At 62.9% G+C, this 21352-nt stretch overlaps 1 protein-coding gene across 4 annotated transcripts in view; it reads left to right on the forward strand.

The window, feature by feature from the left end:
• Nucleotides 1–21352, forward strand: part of RIPOR2 (RHO family interacting cell polarization regulator 2) — a 64640-nt gene that overhangs the window by 31369 nt on the left and 11919 nt on the right. For 2 of the 4 annotated variants that reach the window (XM_036452883.2, XM_036452882.2), the window contains exons 7-21: nt 2558–2707; nt 4830–4893; nt 7134–7177; nt 8255–8380; nt 8659–8807; nt 9122–9251; nt 10021–10170; nt 11625–12263; nt 14673–14860; nt 16146–16314; nt 17186–17321; nt 18037–18198; nt 19501–19659; nt 20153–20340; nt 21136–21219. In XM_036452883.2, coding sequence (XP_036308776.1) covers nt 2558–2707; nt 4830–4893; nt 7134–7177; nt 8255–8380; nt 8659–8807; nt 9122–9251; nt 10021–10170; nt 11625–12263; nt 14673–14860; nt 16146–16314; nt 17186–17321; nt 18037–18198; nt 19501–19659; nt 20153–20340; nt 21136–21219 — 2538 coding nt within the window. Of the gene's footprint in view, nt 1–2557; nt 2708–4829; nt 4894–7133; nt 7178–8254; nt 8381–8658; nt 8808–9121; nt 9252–10020; nt 10171–11624; nt 12264–13177; nt 13788–14672; nt 14861–16145; nt 16315–17185; nt 17322–18036; nt 18199–19500; nt 19660–20152; nt 20341–21135; nt 21220–21352 lie in introns of those variants that run through there. The other 2 variants (XM_045586806.1, XM_036452885.2) reach the window with 2 other exon arrangements.

Raw genomic sequence — 21352 nt, forward strand, 5'->3', positions numbered from 1 at the left:
GCCACCCCTCCCCTCCTCCCCTTCCCCCGCCTTTGCCTGGTTTTCAGGTCCCTGGTCAGCCCCCCTTTGGCCTGAGCTTGGCAGGTAGTTCAGGGAGGATTTCTTGATTATTATTATCATCATTATTATCATTATTATTGATTTCAGAGAAGAAAGGAGAGGGATAGAGAGACACATATCCATGACGAGGGAGAATCATGGATCGGCTGCCTCCTGTCTGCCCCCTACTGGGGACGGAGCCCGAAACTCGGGCCTGTGCCTGACCGGGAATCGAACCCTGACCTCCTGGTTCCTAGGTCAACGCTCAACCCCTGAGCCCCGCCAGCCGGCCCCACAATCCCTCCCTTTCATGGCCCTGAGATGGCTCCCACGTGGCTGCGCCTCCTCTGCAGCTCCCGCTCGGGACCCCGCAACCCTTTCCGCTGAGCCGGCTGGAAGGCGCTGGTGGGGCCGGCAGGCGCGGACAGGTGACTCTGTTCGGTTTGAAAACAGCCAGGAGGCGGCTCCCGCGAGGCAGGCGGTTTCTCCGCCCGTCCGTCCCCGTGGGTCCCGCGGTCTCGGTCTCGGGCGGGAGAGCGTCTGCAGGTCCCTGCAGGCTGCCGCAGGCCCCTAATCCGCTCGCTGGCAGCCTCCGCCATCCCGGAGCGGGACCGTCGGCTCAGAGAGGCCGCCCGGGGCGGAGAGAGAACAGGCTGCTCTCTGAAAGCAAAGGAGCAGGCCGGGTCACGGTCGTGGAGACGCCGGTGGGGACGGGGGCGTCTCCGGAACCCCCGGGGGACACGCGGGCGGCCAGGATGGAGGCGCCCATGTTCCTGCGCATGTTCCTGCCTGTGGATGGCACACCTCCCGCGTCGGAACGCTGGGCGCCGAGCAGGTGGAAGTTCAGGTTCCTGGCCCTGCCCTGCCCTGGTGAACCCGCATCTCGGACCCCGCCCGGGCCTGGCATCGCCCTGGCCCAGCTCACCCGGGTCCCCGCTTAGCTCTCCGTGTGGCCACCACCTCCACGCCAGCCCCGGTCAGGGATGTGGGCACAGACGGGCCACCCCTCCAGGCCTAGACTCCCTCTTTCTTTTTTGTTTTAACCCCACCCGAGGGGGCTTTCCATTGATTCCAAAGAGAAAAGGAGAGAGAGAGAGAGAAACATTGATGTGAGCCGAGAACTCGCCAGCGCCCTTTGCAGGAAGGAGCCTCCTGTGCCCCGTAAGCACAGTGTGCGGCTGTCACTGTGACCCCTCGCACGGCGACCTGACGATGGCGCCTGCAGGTCTTCACCTCGCCCGGCCGGCCCGGCCGCGGGGCTGGGGCTGAGCGCCAGCCTGGGAACCAGGAGGTCAGGGTTCGATTCCCGGCCAGGGCACAGGCCTGGGTCACAGGCTCCATTGCCAGTGGGGGGCGTGCAGGAGGCAGCCGATCCGTGACTCTCTCTCATCATGGATCTTTCTCTCTCTCTCTCTCCCCCTTCTTTGAAATCAATAGTGTGTGTATATATATATATATATATATATATATATATATATATTTATACATTTATTTAAAAAACAACATATCACCCCTTCCTGTGAGCACAGGAGGCACCAGCCTTCATTGCCCCACACTTGTGGCGTGTACAGGTAACCCGCACATGTGTGTACATGGGGATCACATGTGTGGCGTGTACAGGGGATCACACCTGTGGCGTGTACAGGTAACCCACAGGTGTGGCATGTACAGGTAGCCCACACCTGTGGCGTGCACAGGGGACACACCTGTCTCCCCTGGACCACCTGTACTCCGCTCCTTCCCCCTCTGCACTTGGGAAAGCGGCTCAGAGCACAGTCGGTCTTGGCGGGGAAGGGGACCCTGGTAGTGAAGGCCGGGTCACGGCCTCCCTCTGAGAGGGTGCGCTCCTCCCGCGGGTCCCCACCCCGCTCAGCACCCCCGGGACTCAGTGCCCCCGGGACTCAGCGCCCTCAGAGCTCAGCGCCCCTGGTACTCAGCGCCCCCAGACTCAGTGCCCCCGGGACTCAGTGCCCTCAGAGCTCAGTGCCCTCAGAGCTCAGTGCCCCCGGGACTCAGCGCCCTCAGAGCTCAGCGCCCCCAGAGCTCTGCGCCCTCAGAGCTCAGCGCCCCCAGAGCTCAGCGCCCTCAGAGCTCAGTGCCCCTGGGACTCAGCGCCCTCAGAGCTCAGCGCCCCTGGTACTCAGCGCCCCCAGACTCAGTGCCCCCGGGACTCAGTGCCCCCGGGACTCAGCGCCCTCAGAGCTCAGCGCCCCTGGTACTCAGCGCCCCCAGACTCAGTGCCCCCGGGACTCAGTGCCCTCAGAGCTCAGTGCCCCCGGGACTCAGCGCCCTCAGAGCTCAGCGCCCTCAGAGCTCAGCGCCCCCAGGACTCAGTGCCCCTGGGACTCAGCGCTCCCGGTACTCAGTGCCCCCGGGACTCAGCGCCCTCAGAGCTCAGCGCCCTCAGAGCTCAGCGTCCTCAGAGCTCAGTGCCCCCGGACTCAGCGCCCTCAGAGCTCAGCGCCCCCAGAGCTCAGCGCCCCCGGGGCTCAGCGCCGGCCTCCCCTTGGTCTGGCAGGTGGACGAGCTCTACGAGGCTTACTGCATCCAGAGGCGCCTGCAGGACGGCGCCAACAAGATGAAGCAGGCCTTCGCCTCGTCCCCGCACAGCAAGGCCGCGCGGGAGAGCCTGGCCGAGGTGCACCGGAGCCACAAGGAGTACACGGAGGTGGGTGCCCCCCAGCCGGCCGCCCGGGTCCCGCCGAGCACGGCGACGCCTGCCCCGCCTCACTCACTCCTCACACAGAGTCTCACTCTGTCTCCCTTGCTTTTTGTTTTTTTTTTGTTGTTGTTTTTTTTATATAACTCTTTTTAAAAATATATATATATTTTATTGATTTTGTACAGAGAGGAAGGGACAGAGATAGAGAGTTAGAAACATCGATGAGAGAGAGTCATCGATCAGCTGCCTCTTGCACACCCCCTACTGGGGATATGCCCGCAACCAAGGTACATGCCCTTGACCGGAATCGAACCCAGGACCCTTCAGTCCCCAAGCCGACGCTCTATCCATTGAGCCAAACTGGTCCCGGCTTGTTTTTTTAATATTTTTATTTTTATTGGCTTCAGAGAGGAAGGAGAGGGAAACATCACTGATGAGAGAGAACCACGAATCGGCTGCCTTCTGCACGCCCCACCCTGGGGGTCCAGCCCACAACTGGGCCTGGGCCATGACTGGAGCTGAACCCTGACCTCCTGGTTCCGAGGTGGATGCTCAGCCCCGGAGCCACGCCGGCCGGGCTGTGTACCGTTTTTCCCTTTACGTGCGGACTCCCGGGGCGGAGCAGGCGGTGGTGGGAGCACCGGCAGGCGGTCAGCGAGCCCTCCCGCGGGCGGGCAGCAGTGCCCTCCGGCCCCGCAGCAGACAAAGAGTGGCTGCCCTGGTTCCCGGTCCCCGGGGCCGAGCAGGTGGCGCCGGAGGCTGAGCCCGCGGGGCCACCGGATACCCGGCTGACCCAACGGCTGAATTATTGAGGCCGTGCGCTCCGGGTCAGGTTTCCCGGCGACGTCATCGCCCGGGCGGGTCCGAGGGACACTCCCCGGGCGGGCACCTGCTCGGCCTCTGGCGGGGACCTCTTGGGCGGCTGGCCGCAGGGCCACTGTGCGGGTGCTGGTTTTGTTTCTGAAGGTGTTTTTTACTGATTTCAGAGAGGAAGGGAGAGGGAGGGAGAGAGAAACATCCGTGATGAGAGAGAATCATGGGTGGGCTGCCTCCTGCAGGCCCCACCTGCGGATGGAACCCACGACCCAGGCCTGTGCCCTGGCTGGGAATCGAACCCTGGCCTCTTGGTGCCTAGGTTGACGCTCAGCCCCGGAGCCACACTGGCTGGGCTCACACGGGTTTCTTTCATTTCTTTCTTTCTTTCTTTCTTCCTTTCTTTTTTAATATACTTTATTGGATTTTTACAGAGAGGAAGGGAGAGAAATAGAGAGTTAGAAACATGGATTAGAGAGAAACATCGACCAGCTGCCTCCTGCACCCCCCCCCCCACTGGGGATGTGCCCGCAACCAAGGTACATGCCCTTGACTGGAATCGAACCCGGGACCTTTCAGTCCGCAGGCTGATGGTCTATCCACTGAGCCACACCGGTCCCGGCATCACCCGGATGTCTTCGTGGTAACTCTGTCACAGGCATGTCCCCCACATAAACATGCACACCGTGACCCCGGCTAAGAAAGGTCATTTATACTGGAGTCACTCGGTATCCCCGTTTTCACATCCCCCCGTTTGGCCCCGTAGCATCTCGTTTTAGCTTCTTTGTCTTTAAAGTCAGGACACAACCCAGTTCACCGAACACCTTCCACCCGTCTCCTCCGTCCACGTTCCCCCACGAAACGGCCGTTTTGTGGCATTCGGGCCGGTTCTCACAGAATGCCCGGCCTCCAGCCCCAGCTGGTGTGGCTCCGTGGACAGAGCGTCAGCCCAGCGACGGAAGGGTCCCGGGTTCCATTCCAGGCATGTCCCTGGGTTACAGGCTTGTCCCAGCCCCGGCTGGGGCGCACGTGGAGGCCGCCCATCCATGTGTCTCCCTCCCGTCGATGTTTCTCCTTCCCACTCTCTCTGAAAACCCCCGGAAAAGCATCCGCTCCGTAAAAACAAAAAAGCACGCCCGCGTTCTGGTCGTCGGCTTGGGACGTCATCTAGCATGTTCTAAGGGAGGCTCGCCGGGCCTGGGGGCGTTCGGTGAAGATCCCTCCCCAGCGGCGGCTCAGAGGGATCGGGCCGGAGCCGTGGGTCGGAGCCGACGGGAAGCTGCCGAGCCCTGACCGCCCACCTCTGTCCCCCCAGAACATGTGCGCCATCGAGGTGGAGCTGGAGGGCCTGCTGGGCGAGTTCTGCATCCGGATGAAAGGTATGCCTGACCACACCGCCCCGTCCCCCTGCTTGGCCCTCCGCCCCGGCTCATCGGAACCGAACCCTGGCCCCGGCCCGTTGGCTCAGTGGACAGAGCGCAGGCCTGTGCACCGAAGGGTCCCGGGTTCGATTCCGGACAAGGGCACGTACCTGGCGTCAGGCTCCTCCCTGGCCCGGGCCCTGGGCGGGGCCATGCAGGAGGCAGCCGATTCCTGTGTCTCTCATCGCCGTTTCTGTCTCTCCCTCTGCCTCCCACACTCCCTAAAAGGCAATGGGAAAGTGTCCTCGGGAGGATCCACAGCAAAGAGCCTGAGCCCCAGGCCGGACCGCGGCAGCTCCAGGGAGGGGCCTGGGAGCGGGTGGCAGCCAGGGGCCCGTCCACCGGGTCTGCGGCTGCAGGGCTGCTGGCCCGGGAGAGGCTGGGGCCGGGGCCAGACTCCCCCCCCCCCCGGCCCCCCGGGGACCTCGCCACCCTGCTCAGCAGCATCCCCGGCCGCCGTGGGCTCCTGACCGGGACGGAGACCTTCCCGTGGCTCCCACCCCTGCCCCCTCCCGCTGGGCCCGCTGTGCCCGCTGGGCCCTCTCCCTAGCTTCTCTCGGGTCTCTCGGGCCTGGGGCCGCTTCTCCTTTCTCATCACTTCCCTCGTCTCACACACCCCGCAGCGCAGCGGGGCGGGCTTCCTGGGGGCACCCCGCGGAAACGGCCCCCCTCGAGAAGGTCCTCCCGCGGCCAGGAACCCCCGGCGTTGCCACGAGCCACCTGCTTATCTGTTGTTCATTCTGGGAACGGAGCCGCCCCGGCCACACATTTCATCACCCGGGGACCTGGCCACCACTTCCTCCCGCCACACCCACCCCTGCCCGGTCCCCACCCCTGCCCTGCCCCCGCCCAGCACAGGGTCCCGGGTTCGCCGAGGGCCCGAGGGGAGAGGACCGCGGTAAAGATCCAGTCTGGCTCCGTGGATAGGGCGTTGGCCTGCGGACTGCAGGGTCCCGGGTTCGACTCTGGCGGAGGGCATGGACCAGGCAGGTCCCCGGCCCCCGTCGGGCTGGTGCAGGAGGCAGCCAGTGGGTGTGTGTCCCTCACATCGATGTTTCTCTCCGTCTCTCCTCCCTCCCTTCCACTCTCTCTAAAAGTCTGTGGGAAATAACCCCAAAGAGAGAACTTCCTGCTGTCGGCCAAGCACTGGGCTGTGTGCGTCTGGACGGCGGCCCTCGGCCCGAGTCCCACGCCTCCCGGAGGGGACGGTGGACGAGCCAGTGCAGTAGTGACCGGCTGGCCCAGCGCCGGGGGTCAGGTCGCCGGAGGCCTGGGGGTCGGAGGGGTGCGCTCACCGGCCTGGGAGGAGGCAGGCCCCCCAGGGTCACCTCTGAGTGCGATTGGGGGGCCCGTCGGGGGGTGAGAGCCCAGGACGTGCCACCGCACAGGCGGCTCACTCAGAAAGGCTGGGAGTGTGTCTGATGCCTGCTTCTCCCTGGGAGTCCCCGGGGCAGCCCCAGGCGACTGCTGCCACCTATTGGCGGGTCATGGCCACGGCGGGTGCTCTGTTAGGCCTCCCTTAACCTGGCAATGCCTATTGGTGTGCCCCGTCTCATAGTTTTTTTAATAATTTATTTATTTTTTATTTATTTGTTTGTTTGTTTGTTTGTTTTTAGGGAAAGGGAGAGAGAGAGAAGCGCCAATGATAAGCCCTGGCTGGTTTGGCTCAGTGGATAGAGCGTCATGAAGGGTCCCAGGTTTGATTCCGGTCAAGGGAACATGCCCAGTAGGGGTTTGCAGGAGGCAGCCAATCTATGATTCTCTCTTTGATGTTTTTCTCTTTCTTTCTCCCTCTCCCTTCCTCTCTGAAACCAATAAAAATATATTTAAAAAAAAAAGAAAAAAAGAAACATCAATGATGAGAGAGAACCGTGGATCCGCTGCCTCCTGCCTGCCCCTGGGGATGCTCTCATCACTGATGTTTCTCTCCCCCTGGGCATGGAGCCTGCAGCCCAGGGGCATGTCCTTGACTGGGAATCGAACCCACGACCCTTCCGTGCACGGGCCCGAACTCTGACCACTGAGCACACCGCCCAGGACAACACACCTAAGCATTTAGAGTCACACAGAGACGCCACCCAGTAGCTCCCCCCACAGGGGGCCCCAAGTATCACTACACGAGTTCCCCAAGTCCCCCCATGCGGGCCGCGCAGCGGGGGACGTGCCCTGGGCCTCACTCCACTGCTTGCCCTTCGCAGGCCTGGCCGGCTTCGCGCGCCTCTGCCCCGGGGACCAGTACGAGGTGAGTGCTGTGGGGCGGGAGGCCTGTGGGAGGGGCCCGGTCTCCAGGACTCCGCTCCTCAAAGTCTCTGGTTCCTCTTTACACTCGTTATTGGGGGGACGAAGCCAGCAGGAGCGTTTGGAGAGGAGCACAGCCCTCCTGTAACTTTTACCTGGACGCCCTGAGCTTCGCAGGAAGCCTCGTTGGCTGAGCTGTTCCTGTTACTGTCCCGCCGTCGTCCCTGCCTCGCTGGGCTCTCGGGAGGGGTGTGCAGACACCGTCCTCCTGTCGACACAGGAACGCGCACACAGAAACGTTTGTGAGAGCTTATTGAGCCAACGCGGGATCTGGTAGTGGAGATGATGCTCCGCAGAGTGGCCGATCGGCAGCTTATTTTAAATGTTTGTGTTGATGTTAGAGAGGAAGGGAGAGGGAGGAGGAGAGAAACATCAGTGATGAGAGCATCGTGGACCGGCTGCCTCCTGCAGGCCCCACACTGGGGATGGAGCCCGCAACCAGGCCTGTGCCCTCACCGGGACTTGGACCGTGACCTCCTGGTTCATGGGTCAGAGCTCAACCACTGAGCCACACCTGCTGGGCAAGGGGCATCTTATTTCTTGCTCTGGCCGCTGAGGTTTTAGCTGCTGCCCATCGTCTCTGTGAGGGGCTGGGCCTGGGAGTTGGTCCGTGGCTGTTCCATTGAAGTGGGACTGTGAGCAGACGGGTAGGACTGTGAGCAGACGGGAAGGGCTGTGAGCGGACGGGTAGGGCTGTGAGCGGACGGGTAGGGCTGTGAGCGGACGGGTAGGGCAGTGAGCAGACGGGTAGGACTGTGAGCAGACGGGGAGAACTGTGAGCGGACGGGGAGGATTGTGAGCGGACGGGGAGGGCTGTGAGCAGGCAGGTAGGACTGTGAGCGGACAGGTAGGACTGTAAAGCGCTCCACCCTGAGCCTTCCAGACAAGGACCCCTCCCTCGGCCCCCCCCCCACTCAGCGTCGGCGCCATTCTCAGAGCCCAGGCGTGGGGGGTGGGGGGAGGAGGAGGCGGTGCTCGGTCTGGAGGCGAGTGAGGACGTGTGCCCGTTGCTGTCTCCCAGATCTTCATGAAGTACGGCCGGCAGCGGTGGAAGCTGAAAGGCAAAATCGAAGTCAACGGCAGGCAGAGCTGGGACGGAGAGGAGACGGTGTTCCTGCCCCTGATCGCCGGGCTCATCTCCATCAAGGTACAGAGCTCCCGGCTGCCGCGGTCTGCCGGGCCACGCGGGGTGGGCCACGGGGGGTGGGCCACGGCTGGGTGAGTGGGTGGGCCACGCCGGGTGAGTGTGGGAGCCACATGTGGGAGCCACGCCGGGGGGGCCTCGGCTGAGTCCTCAGGCTCCTCCTGCTGCCCGGTCCCTGACAACATCAGCTCTGACGTCCGCTGTGACTCAGAAAGCAATGACGGCCGTGTCCTGCCCGTCTGCCCGCTGTCCTCCAGCGCCTCCCCTCCGCTCTCTCCCAGGTCACAGAGGTCAAAGGGCTGGCCACCCACCTGCTGGTGGGCAGCGTGACCTGCGAGACCAAAGAGCTGTTTGCAGCCCGGCCTCAGGTGCTGGCCGTGGACATCAACGACCTCGGCACCATCAAGCTGAACCTGGAGATCGCGTGGTAGTGAGTGGCCTCTTTGGGTTCCTCCGGGGACGCGGGGGGGACAGGCGGTGCTGACCCAGCGGGCCGGCCCTCAGGGGCCCTCAGAACCCCGGGAGCTTCTTCCGGAAGCCACGGCGGCCCCTCCAGACGCTGAGCCTCCCGGGAGAGAGGCATATCTAGGTGTGCGGATGGATTAGAATTCCACTGGTTAGAATTTCCTTGAGTGAAATCAGGTGCTTCTGGGCCTGCGGTCGGTCGGTCGGTTGGTCGGTCGGTCGGTCGGTCGGTCACGCAGGTGCCTGACTGCTCGCCCTCCGGGACCTGCTGCTCTCCAGCCCCTTCGACGTGGAGGACGTGACCCCGTCGGCCGGCACGGGGAGCAAGGCGGCCGCCCTGCAGCGCAGGATGTCCGTGTACAGCCAGGGCACCCCCGAGACGCCCCCCTTCAAAGAGCACGCCTTCTTCGTAAGTCCCGTGGGCTCTGGGGTGGCGGCTGGGGCGGAGACACCCTGCGTCTGGCCTCTCCTCATTCCCAGCGAAGCGGTTCTGAAGCTCACCCCCCACTCCCCCGGCGACACCCCAGCAGCCTCTGCCGGGCGCACAGGCGGGGCCTCTTGCCCTCCGGCCCCTCCCCTGCGCTCCCGCCACTCCGGCAATAACACGGATTCCTCCCAAACCTTCGCAGCACTCTTCGTTGTTCTGTGAGTCCTCACGCTAGGATATTCTTTTTTTCTTTAATATATTTTATTGATTTTTTACAGAGAGGAAGGGAGAGGGATGGAGAGTTAGAAACATCGATCAGCTGCCTCTTGCACAATTCCACTGGGGATGTGCCTGCGACCAAGGTACATGCCCTTGACCGGAATCGAACCCGGGACCTTTCAGTCCGCAGGCCGACGCTCCGTCCACTGAGCCAAACCGGTTTCGGCCGGAGGCTATTCTCCCCTTGATTTCTAGCGAGAGTGGGGGAGAGAGAGGGAGAGACAGAGAGACACTTCGATTGGTTGCCTCCTGCAAGCGCCAGGACCAGGGCTGGGGCCGGGGAGGAGCCCGCAACCGAGACACGCGCCCTCGACGGGAATCGAACCCGGGACCCCTCGGCCCGCAGGCCGACGCTCTGTCCGCTGCGCCGCGCCAGCGCCGTGCGGCCATGTGTGTTCTAACCTGAAGCGCTTGCTGAGACGCTAAGCCTAACTGTCCCCCGCTCTCCCTGTCCCCCCTCTCGCTCCGGAAGCGGTGGCTGCAGCCCTCCCCGGACAAGCCTCGGCGGCTGTCCGCCCTGAGCGCCTTGCAGGACACGCTGCTGGCCAAGCTGCACCGCAGCCGCTCGGTGTGCGACCTGCCCTCCCTCAGGCTGAGGCCCCCGGCCGTGCTGGAGTCCTACGTGAGTGCGGCCAGCCGCCGCCGTGGCCCCGGGGCGGGGGCTGCGTGCTTGCCGTGTCTCCTGCGTGTCCTCGTCTGTCTGCTCCCCGGGCCGCCCCGGCCGGCCGGGGACTCCGTCCCGCATGCAACTGGTGGGAGAGGCGTCTGTCTTTCTCGTCTAAGGGCCCCCCTTCCGTGCTGTGGTTTTTCTCGCTGCTCTGCGGAGACCCGCGGTAACAGTTACAGGCTTTCCCTTTAAAACGAGACAGGGACACGAAGGCCCGGAAGGCCTGAGGCCGAGAACAGGAGTCCTTCTGCTCCGGGCTCACAAGGAACAGCCGCCCCGGAGGAACTCGGACTTAAACCCGCGTCACGAGAGCTGTTTCCTCTAAAGAGGATCTTAGTTCGCGGGTCTTAGCTTCCAGTGGTGTTTGTGTCCACTTAAAGCAGAACAGAGCCGGCCCGCGTGGCTCAGTGAGGGAGCGCTGACCTAGGAACCAGGAGGTCACAGTTTGATCCCCAGTCAGGGTGCAGGCCCACGTGTCGGCCCGATCCCCAGTAGGGGGCGTGCAAGTGTCACAGATGTTCTCAAGTTCCCATTTCCCGGATTTCCCAGTGGGCTCTGCTGGGAATGTATTCAATAGTTAATGTGCAGTCTCACAGGCTGGGGTACAAAAAGGGTTTTTTAAATTTTTTTAAATATATTTTATTGATTTTTTACAGAGAGGAAGAGAGAGGGATAGAGAGTTAGAAACATCGATGAGAGAGAATCATCGATCAGCTCCCTCTTGCACACCCCCTACTGAGGATGTGCCCGCAACCAAGGTACATGCTCTTGACCGGAATCGAACCCAGGACCTTTCAGTCTGCAGGCCGATGCTCTATCCGTTGAGCCAAACCGGTTTCGGCCAAAAAGGGTTTTTTAATTGGTGCTGTACGCCCTACGTGTGGCTGCGAACAGCGTGAGGTCCGGGATTCGGGAACAAGCTCCTGGCCCGGCCCCCAGCCTTTCCCTGGGAAAAGGAGAAAGCTGAGGATTCTCCCATCGACGCCCACCTCCTCCACACGGAAAGGGAGTTTCTTAGAGGCGTGTTTGCTGTAGCAAAACCAACCGCCAACATGCTCCTGTGATGTGAGATCTGGGTTTTATTATTTCATTTTTTTAAAAAAAAGTAGTTTTATTGGTTTCAGAGAGGAAGGGAGAGGGAGAGAGGGAAACATCACTAATGAGAGAGAATCATGGATCAGCTGCCTCCTGCTAGGGACCGAGCCCGCAATGTCCCGACCTGGAATCTAGCCATGACCTCCTGGTTCACAGGCCGACGCTCAACCACTGAGCCACCCCAGCCGGGCTGGTTCCCTGTTCTAATGGAGTTACGGCTTATCCGGAAGTCAGCCACACCAAACACCCCGTCTGTGTTTAAAAAACGACACGGAGGGAAGTTTAAAACGCTAACGGACGCCTCCCTCCCGCAGTCGAACCTCCCGGACGACACCTTCGAGAACGACAAGGCGGCCGAGGAGAAGAGGCCGCTGTCCCTCAGCTTCGAGGACCTGCCCAACGGGCACTGCCTCCCCACCGGCCCGGCCCGGCCCGAGATCACCGTGACCCCCGCCGAGCTGCACCGGCGCCCCAGCGCCCAGGACTCGGGCTCCGTGTCCTCCCGCGGCTCCTCGGCCGGCGGCCCAGGGCCCACGCCATCCCCCGAGGAGGACGCGGAGGGGCCCCCCGGCACCGAGGCCCGCCCGGCGCCCCCGGGGCCGGCCGCCGGCCGCCTCTTCCTGGAGAGGGCCGTGGCGGAGGCGCTGCTGCGGGAGTCGGACGAGGCCTCGGAGCTGAAGCCGGTGGAGCTGGACGCCTTCGAGGGCAACGTCACGAAGCAGCTGGTGCAGCGGCTGACCTCGGCCGAGGCGCCGGCCGCGGCCATGGCCGAGAGGCTGCCGTCCGAGGGGCCGGCGGGCGGCGGGGAGCCGGACGGCGGCCGGGCCTTCCTGGACGGGAGCCTGGAGGACGCCTTCCAGGGGCTGTTCCTGGCGCTGGAGCCCCACAAAGAGCAGTACCAGGAGTTCCAGCAGCTGAGCCAGGAGGTCATGCACCTGGACGATGTCCTCAAAGTAAGAGCCTGCGCGGGGCCCGGGGGGCGAGGGCGAGGGCGAGGGCGAGGGCGAGGGCGGCAGCCGGAGCGGCTCCTGTCCCGTCGGCAGCAGTGTGTCTTCACCCTCCATCCTGTCCCATCGCACATCTGGACACAATGGCTCGTTTTATTTTTTTTTTAAATATATTTTATTGATTTTTACAGAGAGGAAAGGAGAGGGATAGAGACTCAGAAACATCGATGAGAGAGAAACATCGACCAGCTGCCTCCTGCACACCCTCCACTGGGGATGTGCCTGCAACCAAGGCACATGCCCTTGACCGGAATCGAACCTGGGACCCCTCAGTCCGCAGGCCGACGCTCTATCCACTGAGCCAAACCAGTCAGGGATCTTCATTTTTTTAAAAAAATTATATATATATTGATTTCAGAAAGGAATTAAGAGAGAACTAGAGATAGAAACATCAATGATGATGCCCTAGCCAGTGTGGCTCAGTGGACAGACCTGCAGACTGAAGGGTCCCGGGTTCGATTCCCGTCAAGGGCAACGTACCTTGGTTGCAGGCTCCTCCCCGGCCCAGCCCCTGGTCGGGCTTACGCAGGAGGCAACCCATCGATACGCTTCTCTCACATTGATATTTCTCTCTGTCTTTCCCTCTCTCTTCCACTCTTTCTGAAAATCAATGGGAAACTATCCTTGGGTGAGGATTAAAAAAAAAAGTTAATTTTAAAAACAATAATAAGTAAACACACCCATATTGTACACGATCAAGTTCTGCAGATGCCAACCATAGCACAGGAGGACCAGGAAGTTGGTGGCCCAGAGGCCGGACAGGGCCGCGGAGGTGAGGGCTAGGGCGAGGGCTTGTGCCCGCTGGCCGGTGTTCGGCAGCGGCTGGATATGGCTCTCTCTCTTTCCCTTCATGTTCCCAGGATGCATAGCACCTTGAGGATGAGAGACTAAATGATGCCTCCCCTCGGAAGGAGATCCCGAGGGCGACTGACCAGCTCTGATGCATGAGCACCTGTGCTGGGTGGCCTCCTGGGCGTAGGGACAGCCCCCACCAGGCCCTTCCCGCCTGTGTCCCGAAGTCAGCATGGAGGACCTTAGTTCTGCCACCTTGCAGGACTTGCCCCGTTCCACCCACCCCAGCGAACCCTTGACTATTGGGAAGTACCTCTCTCCACCTCCATGCCTGTAGCAATGGGCGTCGTTCTGTGTGTGATGTCTGCGAGTCTGTCCAGAGCCACGGCCTCTCACTGTGCCCACCATTCCTGTCTCCTCAAAGCAAAGGAAAAGGATGTGCTGGGAATGTTAAGGCCACTTGCCCAGGATGTGTGGGTTAGTGAAGGGCGCCCCCCTCTGATTCTGGGGGCCGTCCTGTTCATCCCTCAGAGCAGGGGCCTTGCCAGCAGCTCCCGTCTTGGGAAGACGAGACCTCGTGGAGTTGGAGGCTGCTCCTGTCCCTCCCTGTCTCCTGGGTTGTGTTTTACTTGGGGTTGAGCTCCAGGCAGAGGAACATGGCAGCTCTGATTCCCAAGTTCTGCAGATGCCAACCACATGTAGGTTGTAATAGATGTTTTTTTAACTTTCTTTTAAAATATTTTTTTTTTTTTACTTATTTCAGAGAGAGGGAGGGAGAGAGAGAGATAGAAACATCAATGCTGAGGGAGAATCATTGATTGGCTGCCTCCTGCATACCCCACGCGGGGGATCAAGCTTGAAACCCAGGCATATGTCCTAACCAGGAATTGAACCATGACCTGCTGGCTCAGAGGTCAACGCTCAGCCAGTGAGCCACACCAGGATGTTTTTGAACTTTTTAAAAATTTTATTGATTTTTTTTTTACAGAGAGGAAGGGGGAGGGATAGAGAGTTAGAAACATCAATGAGAGAGAGACATCGACCAGCTGCCTCCTGCACTCCTCCCGCTAGGGATGTGCCCGAAACCAAGGTACCATGCCCTTGACCAGAATCGAACCTGGGACCCTTCAGTCCACAGGCAACACTGGGATGTTTTGGAACTTTTTATTATAAAAATTTTCCAACAAAAGTAGAGCGAATAGATAACGGATCCTCAAACCCCCCACCCCCACCCCTGCCAGCTTCCTCGTGCTCCTCTCCTGGCCAGTGTCCTCGTCTCGTCTTTGAGCTGCTTGCTTCCCTCTGCATTCATTTGGGGCAGATGAGATCCTGCCATTTCACGCACCATTGTTCTTTTTTTATACGAATATGTTAAATGCGTTTGTTTTTCTAATGCCAATAAAGTACAATAAAACAGAAGCTTCCAGCAAACACGGTGTCACCTGTTCCTGTGGGTGAGAGCGGGCGCTGGGTCCCATGGCCGCAGGGACGCTGACGGTGTCCCCCCTCCCCTCCCCGTCGGGGGCGTGGGGACTCTGATGTGCGGGTGCCCCTGCCTTGCAGTGCAAGCCGCCCGGGAGCCGCAGCACGCCCTCCAGCCTGAGCCTGACGGTGGAGAGCGCCCTGGAGAGCTTCGACTTCCTGAACACCTCTGACTTCGACGAGGAGGAGGAGGAGGAGGACGGGGACGAGGGGGGCCCCGTGGGCGGTGCCGACTCGGTGTTCTCCGACACGGAGACGGAGAAGAACGGGTGAGCCTCTCCCCCCTCGCCGTGCTGGGCCTGGCGTCCCCTCCCTCCTCCTGCGGCCCCAGGAGGCGGGGTGGGGGGTCTCGGCCGGAGTCAGCTCCTCGGAGCAGCAGCACAGCAGGTGTCAGCCGGGCCCACGGGCACCCAGGGCCCAGCCGAGTGCTTTGTCCTTGGAGGCAAAGTGCCCAGAGCAGCACCCAACGCCTGCCTGTGCGCTCTGTGCCCCGTCTTTTCACACCGTTTGGATGGAGAGCCCCAGCCGTGAGACCGGGAGCTGCCAGGGGTGCGAGCCCGGGGCCCTGGTGGTCGGCTCTGCCGGTCCTTGGGCCTCCCTGCACCCCACACCCAGGCTCCTTCTGGAACAAAGCAGACGCCACAGACTTTGTTTCCCACGGGAGTGCCCGTCCCCATGTCACCGTGGGCAGCGCTGCCGTGGGTTTTTTTCTTTTTATTTTAAATATGTTTTTATTGACTTCAGGGAGGAAGGGAGAGGCAGAGAGAGATGGGAACACCATTGATGGGAGAGGATCGTGGATCGGCTGCCTCTTGCAAACCCCCCCTGGGGATCGAGCCTGCAACCCGGGCACATGGCCTTGACCGGGAATGGAACTGTGACCTCCTGGCTTACGGGTGGACACTCCACCACTGAGCGTCGGCCGGGCCGTGGGGCGTAAACAAAGCCTGCGAGGCAGGAGGAGGCCGCGCCTCCCGCGGGACCCAGGCCCTTAGCTTTCGTCCCGAGTGGAAGTGGTGTCCCTTCCAGGCAGCGCGCCTTCCTCCTTTCCTTCCGGTGGGGCTGGCGGGAGGTCAGGAAGCGGCCGCGCAGGTGCGTCCTGAGCAGTTCTGCTCCCCGGACGTTGCAAACACACAGACGGTCTCAGCGGGGCCCCCGGGCAGGGCCCCATCGGGAGCGCCGTCGGGGCAGGCCTCGGAGACGCGGTGAGGTGGCGGCGAGTGGTTCTGGGCACCAAGAGCCTGGGAAGCCATGGCTCTGCCTGACCTTTACAGCAGGCACGCTGGCGACAGGCGGGCGGCTTGAGACGTCGTGTTTGTGAGGCAGCTCCAGCCCTGGCTGGGTTGCTCAGTGGATAGAGCATCCACCTGTAGACCAAAGGGTCCCGGGGTTTGATTCCAGTCGGGGCCGTGCAGGAGGCAGCCCGCCGATGTGTTTCTCTCGCATCAGCGTGTCTCTCTGGGGGGCCTGAGGGGAGCCACGCCGGGAAGCCCGTGCTTTCCACGCGGAAAGAGACGGCCCGCCAGCCACTCACCTCCCTGCTTCATTCACCAGGTGCAGGTCGGCCCACCCCGAGGCCAGGGCGCACCTCAGCGAGGCGCTGACGGAGGACACGGGCGTGGGCACCAGCGTGGCAGGCAGCCCCCTCCCACTGACCACGGGCAGCGAGAGCTTGGACATCGCCATCGTCCGGCACCTGCAGCAGTGCACCCGGCTGGTGCAGGTACGGCGGGCGGCCCCGCGCCCGGCCCCGGCCCGGGCTCCAGGACTGCGTGCGCTTCTTTATTAACGTGTTTTTACTGATCTCGGAGAGGAAGGGAGCGGGAGAGAGACAGCCACAATGAGAGACAACCGCTGACCGGCTGGCTGCCTCCTGCACGCCCCCCACTGGGGAGGGAGCCCAGCACCCGGGCCTGTGCCCTGACGGGAATTGAACCCTGACCTCCTGGGTCACAGGCCGATGCTCAGCCCCGGAGCCACGCCGGCCGGCCGAGACTGTTGGTGATAGTTATGACTATTAGATACCGCGCTGCTGCTTTCCGCTCGGAAACAAGGCAGTAGACCACATGTGTCAAACACAAGGCCCGCGGGCCAACTCCGTCCCGCCAGGCCTTGCCATGTGGCCCGCACCGCGCTGTCATCACTGCACTCCGCTGCGTTTCCATCACAATGACAGTTTATGACTGTTCAGTAAACCATTCGGCCCGCGATTTAGGCTGGATTTTAGATTTTGGCCCCTTCTCTGATTGAATTCGACACCCCTACAGTAGACCCAGGCTCGGGAACACCACGCGTCTGTAAAATACGTCTCCTGGGGCGTGCACGCCCACGTGCAGCCTGGACCGCCCTCCGCGGGGAGAGGGCTCACTGGCTTTTAGCCGCCTCCCCGCTCCCCGCGGAGAGTTCCAGAACGTGCGTGGGCGCGGGCCACGCGAAAAGCCACAGGGGCCCGCTGGTTCCGGCAGGCGGGCCCAGGAGCGTCGTGGCCAGGGATGAGGGCAGCGCGGGGTCAGCCCGCCCCCCCGGGCACAGGAAGCGCGGGTGGGGAGGGGCCTGGACCGCACGCCTGAGCCAGCGCTCTGCTTCCTCCCCAGCAAATTGTCTTCTCCAGCAAAACCCCCTTCGTGGCGAGGAGCCTCCTGGAGAAGCTTTCCCGGCAAATCCGCGTCATGGAGAAGCTCGCCGCCCTCAGTGACGAGCACCTGGGGAGCATCGGCTCCGTCCTGGACGGTGAGGCCTGCCCGGAGGCCACGCTGACCCCCTCCGTCCCTCCCCCTCCCACTCAGTCCCTCCCCCTCTGCACCCTTCGCCCCTCCGTCCCTCCCCCTCTGCACCCTCCGCCCCTCCCACTCCGTCCCTCCCCCTCCCCCTCCCCCCTCCCCCTCTGCACCCTCCACCCCTCCCCCCTCTGCACCCTCCACCCCTCCGCCCTCCCCCCTTCCCCCTTCCCCCTCCGTCCCTCCTCCTCCGCACCCTTCGCCCCTCCTCCCTCCGCCCCTCCGCCCTTCCCCCCTCCGTCCCTCCCCCTCCCACTCAGTCCCTCCCCCTCTGCACCCTCCACCCCTCCCCTCTCCCCCCTTCCCCCTCCGCCCCTCCCCCTCTGCACCCTCCCCACTCCGTCCCTCCCCCTCTGCACCCTCCACCCCTCCGCCCCTCCCCCTTCCCCCTTCCCCCTCCGTCCCTCCTCCTCCGCACCCTCCGCCCCTCCCCCTCCCCCCTCCCCCTCCGCCCCTCCCCCTCTGCACCCTCCCCCCTCCGCCCCTCCCCCTCTGCACCCTCCGCCCCTCCCCTCTCCCCCCTTCCCCCTCCGTCCCTTCTCCTCTGCCCCTCCCCCTCCGACCCTCCCCCTCCCCCCTCCGCCTCTGCACACTCCGCCCCTCCCCCCTTCTCCCTTCGGCCCCTCTCCCGGCCTCACGGGCGTCCGTCCGTCCGTCCTTCCTTCCAGCCGTCCCCGAGCTCCACCAGCAGCCGGCCCTGCTGTCCCTCTGGACCGCGTGCTGCGGCCCGGCGGGCGTGTACCACAGCTCGGCCGACCGGCTGGTCCAGCAGCTGGAGGCCAGCTTCGCCGGCGCCATCGACGCGGACTACCCGGGCCTGGCAGACCCAGGTGGGCGCCGTGTGTGTGTGTGTGAGTGTGTGTGTGTGTGTGAGTGTGTGTGTGGTGTGTGTGTGTGTGAGTGTGTGTGTGAGTGTGTGTGTGTGTGTGTGAGTGTGTGAGTGTGTGTGTTGTGTGTGTGTGAGTGTGTGTGTGTGTGTGTGAGTGTGTGTGTGTGTGTGTGAGTGTGTGAGTGTGTGTGTGAGTGTGTGAGTGTGTGTGTGTGTGTGAGTGTGTGTGTGTGAGTGTGTGTGTGTGAGTGTGTGTGTGTGAGTGTGTGTGTGAGTGTGTGTGTGTGTGAGTGTGTGAGTGTGTGTGTGAGTGTGTGTGTGTGTGTGTGTGAGTGTGTGTGTGTGTGTGAGTGTGTGAGTGTGTGTGTGTGTGAGTGTGTGTGTGTGAGTGTGTGTGTGTGAGTGTGTGTGTGTGTGTGTGTGAGTGTGTGTGTGAGTGTGTGAGTGTGTGTGTGTGAGTGTGTGTGTGTGTGTGAGTGTGTGTGTGTGAGTGTGTGTGTGTGAGTGTGTGTGTGTGTGTGTGAGTGTGTGTGTGTGAGTGTGTGTGTGTGTGTGTGTGAGTGTGTGTGTGTGTGTGTGTGTGTGTGTGTGTTTGGGGGGGGGCGGTCTGTCCCGGCGTCCCCGCCCCTCCACCCGCTGTCACCCTGGACGCCCGGCCTCCCTCCGGAGAAGGACGCGGCCTGGGCTCAGTGAGGCTAAGAAACCAGACGGAGCGCGTGCGGACTCCGAGCAGCCAGGGCCCTGGGAGAGCCCCGCCTTCGGGCGCCTCCCCACCCTGATGTGTGGGTGGGAGACCCCTGGGGAACGCGGCAGTTTGTACCCCGGGAGCCGGCACCCGCTGCGGAGGGCTGGGAGAGGCGTGTGCTCACAGAGGAGGGCGGTGCATGCGGAGTCTGCCCAGCTCCAGGCCGTGCGTCAGAGGGGAGGGGAGGGGAGGGGAGGGGAGGGGAGGCCCATGCCCTGCTTCAGAGCCGGATGCCGTCACCTCCCCACTCCCCCGGGGCTGGGAGGCCAGGATAAGAAGACGGAGTTGGGGTACAGGCTCCGTTTTGGGTGAATCTCGGCTCTTTTGATGAGGAAAGGAGTCCGCTCCCTACCAGCTCACCGTGTCATCCGTGGCTGTGAACGTGGGGTGCAGGCTGTGCTAACGTGCAGGGGGAGGGCTCCAGGTGGCCGGACGCGGGCGGCACAGTCCCCGCTGCGCCTGGGTTAGTCCCCGGTGGCCTCTCCGGGGAGAGACGGGGGAGGAAGGGTGCGTGGCCGTGGCCCTGAGCGGCCGCCCGTGTCTTCCCTTCCCCGACAGTGTTCCGGACGCTGGTGGCCCAGATGCTGGACCGGCCGGAGCCCCTGCTGCCCCCCAGCCTGGCCTCCGAGGTGGTCACCGTCTTCCAGTTTCACGGCTACTTCTCCGGCCCGGGAGCCGGCGGCCTGGAGGGCCACGTGCGGCAGCTGGCGGGGCAAGGTGGGCACTCCCGGGCCTGGGGCGGAGGGACACGGAGTGGCCTCCGGCCGCCACCTTCTCTGTGTGACTGCTTTCAGAGAGGAAGGGAGGGGGAGAGAGAGAAACACCCGTGATGAGAGAGAATCCTGGACCGGCTGCCTCCTGCACGCCCCCCACCGGAGAGGGAGGCCGCCACCCGGGCCTGTGCCCTGACCGGGAATCGGACCGTGACCTCCTGGTTCATAGGTCAACACTCGACCCCGGAGCCCCGCCGGCCAGACTCGCTGTGCATTTTTTATTTGCCGGTTTAGTTCACCTGACAGTTAATTTCGTGGCCGTTATGGGCCGGCGGCCACGCCCGCTCTCCTCCCAAGCTCCTCCCTGGCCTTAACAGAGTCACTGACGGCCCCTGGCCCGAGGGAGCGGAGACCCCTCGGCCCCGCCTGACTGCCCCCACGCGGGGTCGCCACTGGGGGCGCTGCTCGCTGAGCGCCCTCCTCTGCGTCCTCTCCAGTCGCCATGGCGCGCAGCCTGCAGTCGCTGCGGGAGGAGAAGCTGCGGCAGGCGGTCAGCGGCCTGCCGGCCCAGCGGGAGGTGCTCCGGGCCCTGGCGCTGCTCCTCACCGGCGCCGACCGCGGCGTCAGCCAGGCCGTGCGGCTGTACCTGGAGGCGGCCGCTGGGAACCAGCATTTCAGGGAGAAGGTAGGCCGCTTCCGGCCCGTCGCCTGCTGTGGCTGTCGTGCCGCTCGCTTCCCCCCCCGTAGAAAGAGTGTGCGTCTTCTTTAAGAAATATTCTGTACTGATTTCAGAGGAAGGGAGAGGGGGAGAGAGCGAGGGTCATCAACGACGAGAGAGAATCATGGATAAATTCTCCTGCACACCCCACAACCCAGGCGTCTGCCCTGACCCGGAATCAAACCGGGACCTCCTGGTTCCGCGGTCGGCACTCAACCACGGGGCCCCGGGTCAGGCACGAATTTGTGTCTTGGTCGGTGGCTCCGTTGGTTGCAGCAGCATCCTATACACCCAACGGTTTCCGGTTCGACTCCCAGTTGGGGCATGTATGGGAGGCGACCAATCGATGCTTCTCTCTCTCTCTCTCCCTCTCCCTCCCCCTCTCCCCTGTCCCTCCCAAATCCTCCCCCTCGCCCTCCCTCCCTCTCTAAAAGCATAAGCGCGCCCTCTGGTGAGTGCACTGTGAAATAGCACGGTTCCTGCTGAGCACGTCTCGGGGCCGAGTCCCCCGAAAGCTGGGCTCATGGCCGTGCACCTTCCAGCTTCCTCCTCCCAGAGCCCCCGCCCCGGCCGCACTCGGCATCCGCACACCGGACAGGACATCTACAGAGACAGCTCTTTTAGCAAACATGCGTTGTAAAGGGCTGTTGGCTCTGAAGGCAGTGCAGAAAGCAGGGTGTGAGCTGTGGTCTGTGTCAGGCAGTAGCTGGGAACCCAAAGCCAGCGCGGCTGGGGTGCTCACTGCCCTCCCCCCCCCGCCAGGCCCTGCTCTACTACTGCGAGGCCCTGACCGCCCGCGACCTGCAGCTGCAGAAGGCGGCGTGCCTGGCTCTGCAGAGCCTGCAGGTGAGGCCGAGGGACTGAGCCGTGTGTGTTTGTGTGTGTGTCTGTCTGTGGTGCAGGACTGAGCCATGTGTGTGTGTGTGTGTGTGTGCATGTGCGTGTGAAGTGCCAGGTTAGCCGCATGGCTGGTCTCCTT

The sequence above is a fragment of the Pipistrellus kuhlii genome, unplaced genomic scaffold (genome assembly GCF_014108245.1).
Source record: "Pipistrellus kuhlii isolate mPipKuh1 unplaced genomic scaffold, mPipKuh1.p scaffold_m20_p_24, whole genome shotgun sequence".
Classification (NCBI taxonomy): Eukaryota; Metazoa; Chordata; class Mammalia; order Chiroptera; family Vespertilionidae; genus Pipistrellus; species Pipistrellus kuhlii.